The sequence below is a fragment of the Sus scrofa genome, chromosome 6 (genome assembly GCF_054392235.1).
Source record: "Sus scrofa isolate SSC_HxYL_T2T_F1_AM1 chromosome 6, Sscrofa_HxYL_maternal_Yorkshire_Landrace_v2.0, whole genome shotgun sequence".
Classification (NCBI taxonomy): domain Eukaryota; kingdom Metazoa; phylum Chordata; class Mammalia; order Artiodactyla; family Suidae; genus Sus; species Sus scrofa.
The window spans coordinates 101081766-101095753 of NC_139388.1; the positions used below are offsets into that span (position 1 = coordinate 101081766).

A 13988-nucleotide genomic window follows, 5' to 3' on the forward strand; every position below is an offset into this window, starting at 1 on the left:
ATAGAAGAGACCCAGGAGCTTGTAAATTTAGCAGGAAAAGTGACATTCTAATTTCTATTTGACATCATATAAAAAAAGACATGTTCAGGAATTCCCACTGTGGCTCAGTGGGTTACAAACCTGACTAGTATCTATGAGGATTCAGGTTTGATCCCTGGCCTTGCTCAGTGTGTTGAGGATCCAGTCTCGCTGTGGCTGTGGTGTAGGCAGGCAGCTGCAGCTCTGATTGGACCCCTAGCCTGGGAACTTCCATATGCCTCAGGTGCAGTCCTAAAAAGAAAAAGAAAAAAAAAAAGAAAGAAAAAAAAAAGACGAGTTCAGTGGAAATTAAGTTTATTTCTGGATATACCAACTAAAATATATGCCATATTTACTAAGGATATCATAATCAATGCAAAAATAGAACTCTTCTCCCCTGTAAAAGTTACATACATATTGTAGGTTAGACACATGATTATTTTCGTCAGGTCTTCGGGATTAGCTTCTCGAAATAGAAAAATCTAGTTACAGACATCCAATTTATCATACAAAATATATACAAGAGCATAATTGTAGTGCAGAAAAAATAAAGTTACCAAGATATAATGTATGTCATTTACTTTGCAAAAAGCTTCCAGTTAACTTTTTTCAAGGGCTTCACCCATCAGCCGGACAGCCACACTCTTGCCTTCGTCTGTCTGCACGACCAGCAAAGCCTCAAACCTGCCCGTGGACCTGGGCTTGAACTGCACGGGCATGTTGATGTAGTGCTGGGCCCTGCGGGAAGAGGGGCATCAGCACCGTGCCGGGTCCCCGTCAGCACCCTGGGTCCCCACCAGCGCCCCCACCCGTCAGTACCCTGGGTCCCCACCCACCCAAGGATTTGCTGCACCGTAGCTCACGGCTTCTGCGGTGTGCACCAAAATCCCTATGAAAGTCTTTATGAAAATTTATTTGCAGATTTTCGTGCGCCAGGTAATGAGTGCCCTGTGTTTGCACATAGTATACTGGAAGGTTTGTTTTTGTTCATGAAAGGAAGTCCCCAAACTTTAAGAAATATACCTTTATTCTTAATGATGCAGGCACTTCACCACAGCCCACGTGGTGTTATTGACCTTCTGTTTTACCCGCTTTTAAGTGAAAATTTAAGTTTAAAAATTTTTTTGCTTTTTAGGGCCGCACCTGCAGCATATGGAGGTTCCTAGGCTAGGGGGTTTAACCAGAGCTACAGCTGCCACCCTATGCCAGAGCCACAGCAATGCCAGATTCGAGCCGTGTCTGAAATCTACATCACAGCTCACAGCAATGCCAGATCCTTTAACCCACTGAGCAAGGCCAGGGATCGAATCCGCAACCTCATGGTTCCTAGTCGGATTTGTTTCTGCTGTACCATGACTGGAACTCCAGAAAATTTACAGCTTCTAGACTTTCCTTGGGGAAAGATAACTTAGTTTCATCTCAGAGCTACAACTGCAACTGATGTGTGCTGCTGTTTCCAGCTTATTTCCTGATTAAATCAATACAGTGCGGCCTCTTGGGTACAACAGCACTGTAGGCTAGAGAACAGTCTAAGTATTTCAAAACTCTTTTCCTGATATAATTGATAATGTAGAATATGTATATCTAAAGTTTGGGTCATCTCCCCCCACCCCATGCATACATATACCATATTCCCCAGGTCAAAAAATAATGTGCCTTAAAAAAAAGCAGCACCAGAGTTCCCTCTGTGGCTCAGATGATTCAGGACCTGATGTTGTCTCTGTAGGGATGTGGGTTTGATCCCCCGCCTGGCTCAGTGGGTTAAGGATCCAGGGTTGCTGTGGCTGTGGCATAGGCCTCAGCTGCAGTTCTCATTTGATGTCTGGCCCAGGAACTTCCATATGCCACAGGTGCTGCAATAAAAAGAAAAAAAAAAAAGAAGAGAAAAAAGGAGGTACCTATCCATGGCATTGACAAACTACAATTTTCTCTTTCATGTTAGCATCTCAATCCTCAGAATGATGTAGTACAATATGCCAAATTATGAGACTTTGTAACTTATAAATTACTAAAACATTAAAATATCTCAAAATAAATCTCTAGAAGATCCCATTACTAACAATATGGATACAGAACACTGTATTTACCTGAGGGAGTGTTTTGAAAAAACATATTACAACAAACATGTATCATCTGCTTTAGATTTACAAACACGTGAATAGACTGGGATGCCAGTAAGAACCCGGCTCCAGTGAAAATGGAACCCCCTACACTCTGGTGGGAATGTAAGTTGGCACAGCACTAAGGAAAATAGGATGGAAGTTCCTTAACAAACTGAAAACAGAACTACCATATGACCCAGCAATCCCACTCCTGGGCACATAGCCAAATGAAACCATAATTCTAAAAGATGCATGCACCCATACATTCATAGCACTATTCACAATAGCCAAGATGGAAACAACTGGAATGGCCATCAACAAATGAATAGATGAAGAAGATGTGGTAGATGTATACGACAGAGTATTACTCAGCCGCAAAAAAGAATGGAATAACGCCATCTGCAGCAACATGAATACAACTAGAGATTCTCATACTAAGTGAAGTCAGAAAGAAAAACACAGACACCATATGATATCACTTATATGTGGAATCTAAAAAAGGACATAAATCGACATATCTAAGAAACAAAAAGACTCAGAGAGAACAGACTTGTGGTTGCCAACGGGGAGGTGGGGTGGGGGAGGATGAACTGGGATTCACGGATGTAAACTATTGATTTAGAATGGATAAAGGACAAGGTCCTACTGTACAGCACAGGGAACTATATACAGTATCTTGTAGTAACCTATCATGGAAAAGAATATGAAAAGCAATGCATGTATATATGTATAACTGAATCACTTTGCTGTACATTAGAAATTAACACAACATTGTGAATCAACTATACTTCAATTTAAAAAAAAGAACACAGCTCCAGTGCCGAAACCAACGCCCAGGTCTAATTCAAAACCTTCCACCAGCCAAGGAAGAATTTCACAGCCAAGGAACTGGAGCGGAAGCAGAGAGGGGAGTGTGCAGGCATGGGTGTGGCGCCAAACCTACAAATTACAGTAACCGGAATCCTTCTTTTCCTCTAATTAAAGGAGGGCTTTGCTCTCCTGGCTGCAACTTGGAGAACCACCCTGCCTTGCGCAGCAATTCAGCGGAGCCCGTGGGCACACAGCAGCTGCCACACCTCAGCACAGATGAAACCTAAATAAACAGCTAACAGTAGATGCTTGGGGTCTGTGCGGGAACATGAACAAATTCTTTTAAAAAAGACACAAGAAAAAGATGATCATCTAGAGCCTCAAAAAGAACCTTCACCAAAAAACTGCTCATCAATGCTCCCAACTTTCCCGTTACCTTCCTTAGTCCCCCACTTCCCAGGCATGCAGCTGTTCCCAGCACATGCCCTCGCTCACCGCCTCTGCTCCTGCATAGTCACCTGCAGGCCTGCGACAGCCTGGGCAAGGTGCCCACTTGTGACTGAAGCCAGCTTCCCCAGGAGCATGCGTGCGGCTCACCTGTCTGGAATGCGATGTGACCATGAGGGGCTGGAAAGGGCTCAGGGCCTCAGAGCCCACGATCACTTGCCCGGACAGGCTGGCTGTCACTCCCACCAGCAGGATAGGCACAAAAGCCCTCCAGCCCTCCCTGAGCACAAGTCCCACTGCCCAGCTCTGTGCCAGAAATCTCAGGCAAGCAGAGGTCTGCTCCTTGGCCAGAGTGGAAAGAAGTCATTGTTATGTTATGAAGAAACCACTTTCCTGCCTCCCTGTACGTAAGATTTAAGCGTACACATGGGTCACGAGAGAAGTGTTTTCTATGATGTAGCTTACTTTGCTTGGTTAAACAGGTCAGAGTTACTGCTTTGCACACATGGTTTTCTTGTATTTCATTAAGTTTATACTGAATCACTGACCCTAAATATTAAAGCTGATGCTGGAATCTGTAACTTTACTATTAATTCTAAGTTCCAGAATATGGATGAACATTTTCTGGAAATGCAGCAGAATAACAAGTACCTGCCACTAGTGAGTATAAAATTACCTTATTTAAATTTCAAAGTATAAAAAGTTAAAAACATTTTAAATAATAACATGTTCTAAGTATATAAGACAAACAAAATGTATCTTGTAATGCTATTTTAAATGATACAAACTGTTCAAATTTGGTTAATAAAAAAATATTTGCTCAGGGGTTCTCTGGTGGCCTAGGGGAGACATAGCTCAGAGCAGAGAAGGTGGAGGGCAGGGCCTGGAGCGTGTTGAACTCAGGCCCCTCTTGTCCGTGTACCTGCAGAAGGACCAGGCAGGACATCACTGACATGAAACCATGAGATGTTGTGCGAATCCGTGGGTCCTGCCCACAGCCCCCTGCAGAGGATGGCTTCCCCGTGCTGCTGAAGACCCCTCACCACTGGGTGTTCCTGGGATGCCCTCACAGGCTGCCTCCTGAGCTCCTGAAACAAGGCCATGCTGCCAGTAGCATTACCATTTTACAAATGAGGAAACAAGGCTGAGAGAAATCAAGTCTAGATCTGTTCATTGCTGAAACTGCACAATTTGTGCCTTGAGGCTGGGTTGTGGGGAAGCAGGTTTCACAGCACACAGGAGAGGGGAGGGAAAGTAAGGAGAGGTGGTGGAAAATCTGCCCTTCCCACCCGCCCCCCCCCCCCACATCCACCAGTATCTAGAGGCCAACACAAGCTTCAGAGTCAGCCCTGCTGGACTGAGCAACTCAGAAACAGCCTCGAATGTCTGCAAACAAGCTAAGTTTTCACAAAACAGAACATGTTTCTGGGACAGCCTCCTGATGCTAAAATGGAAGATCCTATAATGATAAATGGTTTAATTATAGATTCAAATATGAAGGTAAAATTACTTTTAGTTACTGTGAAGTCCAACAGAGCCCAATGGTGAAAATTCTAAACGACAGGGACACCCCAGGTTAGATTTCAGCCTTTATGTACAGCACATGGGAAAAGAAACTAGCAAGACCCCCAAAGAGCTAACAACACGCCAGCAGGCACATGCCTATCAATAATTACTTTTAATTTAAATGAGTTAAATGCTCCAATCAAAAGTGACTGAATGATGGATACAAAAACAAGACCCATGTATATGCTTCCTACAAGAGACACACTTCAGATCTAAAGACACACACCAGACTGGAAGTGAGGGGATGGGAAAAGGTATCTTAGGGAAGAAAACCAAGTGCCCATCGGCAGATGAATGGGTAAAGATGTGGTATATAGACACATACATACAGTAGAACACTACTCAGCCACAAAAGAGTGAAATCTGGTTATGTGTAAAAATAAGGAGGGACCTAGAGGGTACTATGCTAAATGAAATAAGTCAGAGAGAGACAAACACGATGTGATTTCACTTATATGGGGAATCTAAAAAAACAAAACAAACGATCAAACATAACAAAACAGAAATAGAGTTATATTCCTAGAGAACAGGCTGCCAAAGGGGAGGGGAGCAGGGCGGACATGCCAGTGAGGAAGATGAAGGGTGGAAACTTCAGTTCCAAAATGAATGAACTTAGTGTGGACACTGTCAGCAGCTCTGCTAACATCTCTGCATGGCGGTGTATCACCCTAGACTTACTGCGTGTCAGTGTGAAACGTATAGAAAAATAGGAACTAACACAGTGCTGTAGGTCAGCTGTATTTCAAAAACAAATGCAGGGAAAAAGGATCCAAGCTGTGGCTACCAGAGGCAGGAGGTGGAGAGCGGGAAGTGGATGAAGACTGTGAAAAATACAAACTTCCAGTTGTGAGATAAGTACGTGCTAGGGACGTGATGTACAACACAACAAATATACTGAACACTGCTGTACATTATATATAAAAGCTGTTCAAGAGAATAAATCTCAGAAGTTCTCATCACAGGAAAAAAGATTTTTTTCTATGTCTTGAATTTTGCATCTACATGAGACGATAGTTTTCATGAAACTTATGGTGATCATCTCTTCGTGATATATGTAAGTCAAATCATTACGCTGTACGCTTTCAACTTACACAGCACCCACCATGTGTCAATTATATCAATAAAATTGGAAACACACACACACACACACACACACACACACACACACACACACCCCTTAAAAATAAAAATAAACACATTAAAAAAAAAAAGAAAGAAAATTAACAAGGGCGACAAGAGAACGAGACCCAATATAGGTTTACCTGAAGAATGATAACCGGAAAATAGGGTAATAAAATTTCCCCAATGAATCTGGGGAAGTTTTTGTCCCAATTAGGAAAAATAAGAATCTGTGATTCAACAGAGTGAAAATTACATTTGATGCAAAAATTAATCGCAAGACAGTTAAGGTTCTATGTAGGCTTACAGCTGTCATAACACTGGGAAACATGAGCCACAGGCTCGGTCCCAACACTGCACCAAGTCTGGGTGGCCACCTCCACGGGCACGGCCTGTCTCCCTGCAGGGCACGGCCTGTCTCCCTGCAGGCTTGTCCCCTCCTGTGTGGAGATCCAAGCCCGGTGCTGGGCGGTAGGCCTGCACAGAAGGCAGCCTCAGAGTCCTAACCCCCAAGAGGGGTCTTGGGGTCCTGTACCAGGATGAGAGCACTTGGATTCAGGATAAACTCACCTCAAAGAATATTTTGAATGTTTGACGTAGAAAGGCTCTCTGGGACTTAAAAACTTCAGCTGGAATTGAATATGAAACACTTTCTGAAGTTATGCAAGTTAGATATTTGTGCATACTTAAATCAATATACCACGCGTTTTTTAAAGACACACGTTGTCAATTTATGTATAGACACAAAATTAGGTAAAATAACAAATGCTCATGAAAACACACTTAAAGGAATTTTAATGCATTTGCTTTTTTTCTTTTTCTTTTTTTTTTTTTTGGTCTGCCTACAGTATGCAGAAGTTTCCTGGCCAGGGATCAAACCCGCACCACAGCAGTGACCCAGGTCACTGCAGTGACAACACGGGTTACTCACTCCACTGAGCCCCCAGGGAAGTCCAAGTTTATTCTAGTTTTGACTGGAGTAAATGTTATCCATAAACATGGTGGTGTGATGGTACAAAAGAAAACAAAAGGAAACATTAAACAAATACTAAATGTTTCCAATTGTCCTGAACTTCCTTTTTAAATACAGTAGTTGAGGTGTTTAAAAAATTCACTATTATAACAAATTTATAAAACAAATTTCTAATTATCAGGGAAATGTTTTATCAAAGAGCTGAATACACTTACTTTCCCACAACCCTCAGCATTACTTCCAACTTACCGAGTGTGTAATAAAAGAATTATTTCGCAAATTAACTTTCAACGTCCTCGATTCTCCAACTCTCGTTGGCAGAAACTGATACACGTCTTGTGGGGCATAAACTCCACGGTGAATTAGGTCCAGCTGCCTGCTATGGAAACAGGTTTCAAGTTAATTATCTGGAATCCATAGTAACTAACTCTTTGCATATATTAACTCCTGGTCTGTCTGCATTAAGACAAACTGCAGGCAGTAGGGCCCCCAGGGCACCACCTGTCCCTGTACCCAGAGCCCCTCAAGGGCAGAGCTGCCCTTCCTTGTGGTCACCTCACAAACAGCATAGTCAGTGGGCGGCCTCCAAGTCATAGGATGGACCATTTGGGGCAGCCGGAGCAGGTCCACACCCACACCCAGCCCCTTGGCCCTGGCTGCCCTCCCACCCACATGTACCCTCTGGCTAACTCCAGGACCTTTGTCCCCCAAACACAGGCTCCGCTGCTGTCCTTCCTCTGCGAGCCTAGCCCTCCATGTAGACCCAGTGTCTGGGTGCCATCCAGAGTTGACCTGACACTGCTGCCCTCTCTCCATCCTCCTTGTCCTCCCCAACACCAACTGAATCCCAAACCTAGTGAACACAGCCCTGGCTAGCAGCAGGTCTGCTCCCACTGCCCCTACCACAGCCAGGTGAGAAGCCTGCAAAGACTCATCTATCCCATCACTGGACGGCATGCCCTGCTGTCCAGACACCCCAGCCTCAGCCTGCTGGTCTGCACACTGCCCCTACATGCTACCCTCATGCTCAGGAGCCATCCCCAGCCTGGTCCTTTACACAGGTCCCCTTTCAGGGCGGGGGCGGGGGCGGGGGGTGTCTCCCCAGATATGACAGACCAAGCCACTCCTCAAATTTCCCATTCACTGCCTCCCATCCTTGCTGGGACTGTCAAGGAGCCTGTTAGTGTGACGTCACCACCCGGTCAGAGCAGCCCTGCTTCTGGTCCCAAGTCCCTCTCCTGGACCAGCTGGCAGCAGGCACCCGTCGGCCCGGCAGCGGTGCTGACAACACAGACCCTCAGCTCTCAAGCTTCTCCTAAGACGCATTATCTGCTCCCCCAATGTGTGTGTGACCTCATTTACATCACATCCAGAAGGCATTTCACATACATTTTCCTCATAAGCATTTTCCCTCAGATCTAGGTCAGCCCTAAGTATTAGGTAATACATTAAAATATTATCATTTAAGTTGTATATGCCATTGCTATAACATACTTTTTAAAAGTTTTTAAGAATCTACTTTCAGAGTGCCCGTCATGGCGTATCAGAAAAAATCCGACTAGGAACCATAAGGTTGAGGGTTCAATCCCTGGCCTTGCTCAGTGGGTTAAGGATCTGGCATTGCTGTGAGCTGTGGTATAGGTCGTAGATGCAGTTCATATCCCGAGTTGCTGTAGCTAGAGCGCAGGCCAGCAGCTACAGCTCTGATTCGACCCCTAGCCAGGGAATTTCCATACACTGCAGGCACGGCCCTAAAAAAATAAATAAATAAATAAATAAAATGGTATAGCTGTTTTGGGGAAAATTTGGCAGTTTAAAGGTAAATAAGTATCATACGACCCAGCAATTCTACCCTTAGACATTTTTACCAAAAATAAATGAAAAAAACATGTCTATGGCGCCTTCATTCAAAAGGGTTCCAAATCAGAAGCCACTAAATGCCAGAAGTACAGTGAATTAGCTGTGATGTGTTCACATGGCAGTGCAGGGTCAACAACAAGGAACAGCTGCAGACACTCAGCTTGAATGAGCCCCAAATTGTCACCATAAGTGAAGGAACCACAAGCAGGAAGTTCAACAAGCTGACATGGCCAATGGCTGGGAGAACAGTCTTGAGCGCCTGCTTAGGGTGGGATGGGCTGCAGAGGCGCCACAGGAGCAGTCTGGGCCTTGACTGAATGGGGGACACACATCAAGTCCTAGGTAAGCCCCTGGGCCATCTCTCACAGCAATCACACCTCAATGACCCCTGGGTGACGAGTCATGAGAATGAATGAGCAGCATACCTAGGAATGGGGACCGAGGCCTCTGACTCAGCTCGTCTTTGGGACTTCATTACATTATCGAGTTTAATGAGGCCATTCGTGGACATGCGTGCATTTTCAGGTTCAAGTCCTGCTTTGACACTCTGTATAAAATAAATCACAGGGTGAAGAAGGAGAAACAAATATATGGACATTTCCCTATTTGAATTCCACTATTTCCTTCACAATTTTTAAAAGAAGGTTTAAGATTTTTAAATTCCTCTAATCACAAATGCTTTATCTTGCACTGTTTGTCTGTCTCTCACACACACACACAATCTTACCTAATTAAGGCAAACGGATTTCACAGAGCCAAACCCAGACCTCTAACATGCCAATAGAAACACACTAAAAAATCAGGTAAAGAATCTACAACAGAATTAATGATATAATAGTAACACCAGGAACATACTTTGCATTTTCAGGCTAGTTTTTCATGCCAGTTCTACCTGGTGTCTTTGAAACACATCCCGTAATCGACTTAAGTTCAGTGTAACACTCACTTGTCCAGAGAGCTGGAACCTCAAGGTGTGCTTCAGGTGAGGCTCTTTAAGAGGGTGACACTCAACATCCCAAAACTGGGCATACTCCCCTTTGTCTCTGGGCAAAAACGTGATTGACACCTATGAAACACACATCCGGGAGAGGAACTCAGAGAACGAATCTTACACACATATAGTTAGTTACCAATTCAACACGTGGTATGAAAAAACTGAAGGGAATATGTTTTTGCATTGGCTGATTGTGCCTATGGAAAAAGGACTTGAATATTTTTCAGTAGGCTTATGACAATACCAGATCCAAGTATATTTTCCTTTAAGGTTTTATGTAATATATTCGTCAAAATGTAAATTTTTAAAATTAAAGTTATTAATTACTGCAGCTTTGGAGTGTAGTCTGAAGTCAGGGAATGTGATTCCTCCAGTTCCATTTTTCTTTTTCAGGATTGCTTTGGTTATTCAAGGTCTTTTGTGTTTCCACACAAATTTGAAAGACGTTTATTCCAGTTCTATGAAAAATGTGATGGGTAATTTGATAGGATTGCCTTGTGTAGTAGGTCACTGTAACAATATTGATTCTCCCAATCTGAGAACATGGTAAACCTTTCCATCTGTGTTGTTTTCAGTTCATCAATTTTCTTTTATTTCTATTTTATTCTTTTTGAAGAAATGGTAAATGGGATTGTTTCCTTAATTTCTTTCTGATTTTTCACTGTTAGTGTATAGGAATGCAACAGATACCTATGCGTTAATTTTGTATCCTTCAGCTTTACTGAATTCACTGATAAGCTTCAGCAGTTTTCTGGTAGCATCTTTGGGACTATTCTATGTACAGTATCATGTCATCTGCAAACAGTGACAGTTTTACTTCTTTTCCAATTTGGTTGCCTTTCATTTCTTTGTATTCTCTGACTGCTGTGGCTAGGACTTCCAAAACTATGTTGAATAAAAGTAGCGAGTGGACATCCTGTCTTGTTCCTGACCTTACAGGAAATGATTTCAGCTTTCACTGCTAAGTATGATGTTCACTGTGGGTCTCTCATATGTGGCCTTTATTATGTTGAAGTATGTTCCCTCTATGCCCACCTTCTGGAGAGTTTTTATCACAAATGAGTGTCAAAATTTTTTTGGGTCTATTTTTAGGCATGCACATGCAGCTTATGGAAGATCCCAGGCTAGGGGTCAAGCTGGAGCTGTAGTTGCCGACCATAGCAACTCGGGACCTGAACCGTGTCTGTGACCTACACCACAGCTCATGACAATGCTGGATCCTTAACCCACTGAATGAGGGACCTGCATCCTCATGGATACTAGCAGGATTTGTTACCACTGAGCCATGATGGGAATTCTCAGGGTGTTGAATTTTATCAAAAGCTTTTTCTGCATCTACTGAAATGATTGTATGGTTTTTATCCTTGTTAACATGGTATATATCACACCGATTGACTAATTTGCAGATACTGAAGAATCCTTGCATCCCTGGGATAAATCCCACCCAATCATGCTGTACCCTTATTTTTATTTTTGGCAGTGTCTGAGGCATGTGGAAGTTCCCTGGCCAGAGACAGAATCCGAGCCATAGCAGCACCCTGAGCTGCTGCAGTGACAATGCTGAATTCTTAACCTGCTGCACCCCAAGGTAAGTCGTAGTATATCCTTTGAACGTTTTGTTGGATTCAGTTTGCTAGTATTTTGTTGAGGATTTTTGCATTTACATTCATTAGTGATACTGGATGTGATTTTTTTTCTCTTTTTTGACCACAGCATGCAGGGGCTTGATGTGGGATCTCAGGGACTGAACCTGGGCTGCAGTGGTGAAAGTGCTAAGTCCTAACCAGGGAACTGCCCATAATTTTCTTTTCTGTGACACCTTTGTCTGGTTTTAGTATCAGGGTGATGATGGCATCATAGAATGAATTTGAAAGTGTTCTTTCCTCTGCAATTTTTTTGACTAGTTTGAGAAAGATAGGTGTTAGCTCTTCTCTAAATGTCTGGTAGAATTCACTACACTACAAAGCCACAGTAATCAAAACAGCATGGTACTGGCCCCCGAACAGACACAGATCAACAGAACAGAATAAAGCCCAGAAATAAACAAATGCACTCATGGTCGAGTAACCTGTGACAAAGGAGAAAAGGACACACAATGGAGAAAAGACAGTCTCTTCTAAAAGTGGTCCTGGGAAAACTGGACAGCTATATGTAAAAGAATGAAGTCAGAACATTCTCTAACACCATATACAAAAAACTCAAAATGGATTAAAGACCTAAATATAAGACCAAAAATCATAAAACTCCTAAAGGAAAACATAGGCAGAACACTCTGACACAAATTGTGGCAATATTTTTTTGGATCCATCTCCTAAAGTAAAGGGAACAAAAGCAAAAACAGGCAGTTCTCATTGTGGCTCAGTGGTAATGAACCCGACTGGTGTCCATGAGGACACAGGTTAAATTCCTGGCCTCACTCAATGGGTTAAAGATCTGGCATTGCTGTGAGCCATGGTGTAGGTCACAGACATGACCTAGATCCTGTGTTGCTGTGGCTGTGGTGTAGGCTGGCAGCTGCAGATCCAATTCAACCCATAGCCTGGGAACCTCTATATGCTGCGGGTACAGCCCTAAATAGAGGAAAAAAAAGAAGAAAAAACCTCTCAACAATCACCCACCTCCAGTCAAGGCCCTCCCTCCCAGCCCAGCAAACATCTAGCTACCATCTCTACAGATACATCTGTTCTAGACATGGGCCACACATCGAATCATACAATATCTGGCCTTGTGAGTCTGGTTGCACTCAGCATGTTTTCAGGGTTCACCCTGTGTAGCATGATATCAGTATTTCATTCCTTTTTACTGCCAAAGAACATTTCATTGTATGGACACACCACATTTTGTCTGCTTATGAGTTAATACAGACATGGGCTGTCTCTGCCTCTCTAAGCTATTGTAAATAAGGCTGCTATGAATATTTCTGTGTGAGTTTTTGTTTTAATCCTGGGATTGACTTTTTTGAGTATTTATGCAAAAGTGTGACTGCTGGATCATATGACAACTCCACCTTTAAGTTACGCAGAGCCGTGATGTTTTCACATCAAACTCTTTTCACGGTGGCCGCACCACTGTCTTCCATTCCCACCAGCCCCCTGTGAGGCTCTAATTTCCCCACATCCTTGCCAACACCTGCTATTATTACTGTGATTTTTAAAAGTCACAGTCCTCTAGTGAGTGTAAAGTGACCTCACTGCAGTTTCGATTTGCATGTCCTTGACAACTGGTGACTCTACACAGATTTTCTAGTGTTTACTGGCCACCTGTGTATCTTCTCTGGAGAAGTGTCTATACAGAACTTCTGCCTGTGTGTTAAACTAGGCATTTGTCTTTGTATTATTGAGTTATAAGAGCTCTTTACACACTCTGGACACAAGTCTTGCCTCAAAACACGTGATTTGTAAACATTTTCTCACTCTGGGTTTTCTTGTCACATTCTTAACAGTGTCTGTCCTTTGATGGCACAAAATAACTTTTAAACTCTGACAATCCATCTGTTTTTCCTTTTGGTACCTGTGTTTTCTCAGGCTACATCTAATAAACCAGTGCTTAACCCAAGATCATGAAGAGAGACAGTATTTTCCACCATTTGCAGCTTTAGCTCTTACACCAAAGTCTACAGTCCATTTTGAGTTGATTTTTGTACATGGTTGCAGTAAGGATCCAATATAATTCTTTTGCATGTGGATATCCAGGTCTTCTAGTACCATTTGTTGAAAAATATACTCTTTCACTGTGGAATTGTCTTGGTACTCTTACTAAACAATCAACTGACCATAAATATGAGGGTTGATTTGGGGGTTTTCAAAGCTGTACCACAAATTCTGCATGTCTATCTGCATGTCAACACTGCATTGCTTTGATTACTGCAGCTTTATAGGAGGTTTTGAAAATGGGAAGTGTAAATCCTCCAACTTTATTCTCTTTCAGATTGTCTTGGTTATTCTGGGTCCCCTATGAATTTTAGAATCAACCTGTCAGTCTCATAAGCACACACACTCAAGCTGGGATTCTGAGCAGGGCGGTGTTGAAGCTGTGTGTCAGTGTAGGGGGTCCTGCTGTTCCTAATAAAGTCAGGTCTCCTGATCCATCAGCAGAAGAC

At 43.0% G+C, this 13988-nt stretch overlaps 1 protein-coding gene across 3 annotated transcripts in view; it reads right to left on the reverse strand.

Moving 5' to 3' along the window:
• Nucleotides 1-316: 316 nt before the first annotated feature.
• Nucleotides 317-13988, reverse strand: part of CEP192 (centrosomal protein 192) — a 96450-nt gene continuing 82778 nt past the window's right edge. For 2 of the 3 annotated variants that reach the window (XM_084964048.1, XM_084964050.1), the window contains 5 exons: nt 9842-9961; nt 9321-9442; nt 7285-7414; nt 6633-6691; nt 317-756 (listed from right to left, as the gene is read on the reverse strand). In XM_084964048.1, the coding sequence (XP_084820174.1) occupies nt 618-756; nt 6633-6691; nt 7285-7414; nt 9321-9442; nt 9842-9961 (570 nt within the window). In that variant the 3' untranslated portion in view covers nt 317-617. The remainder of the gene's footprint in view (nt 757-6632; nt 6692-7284; nt 7415-9320; nt 9443-9841; nt 9962-13988) is intronic. The other variant, XM_084964049.1, reaches the window with a different exon arrangement.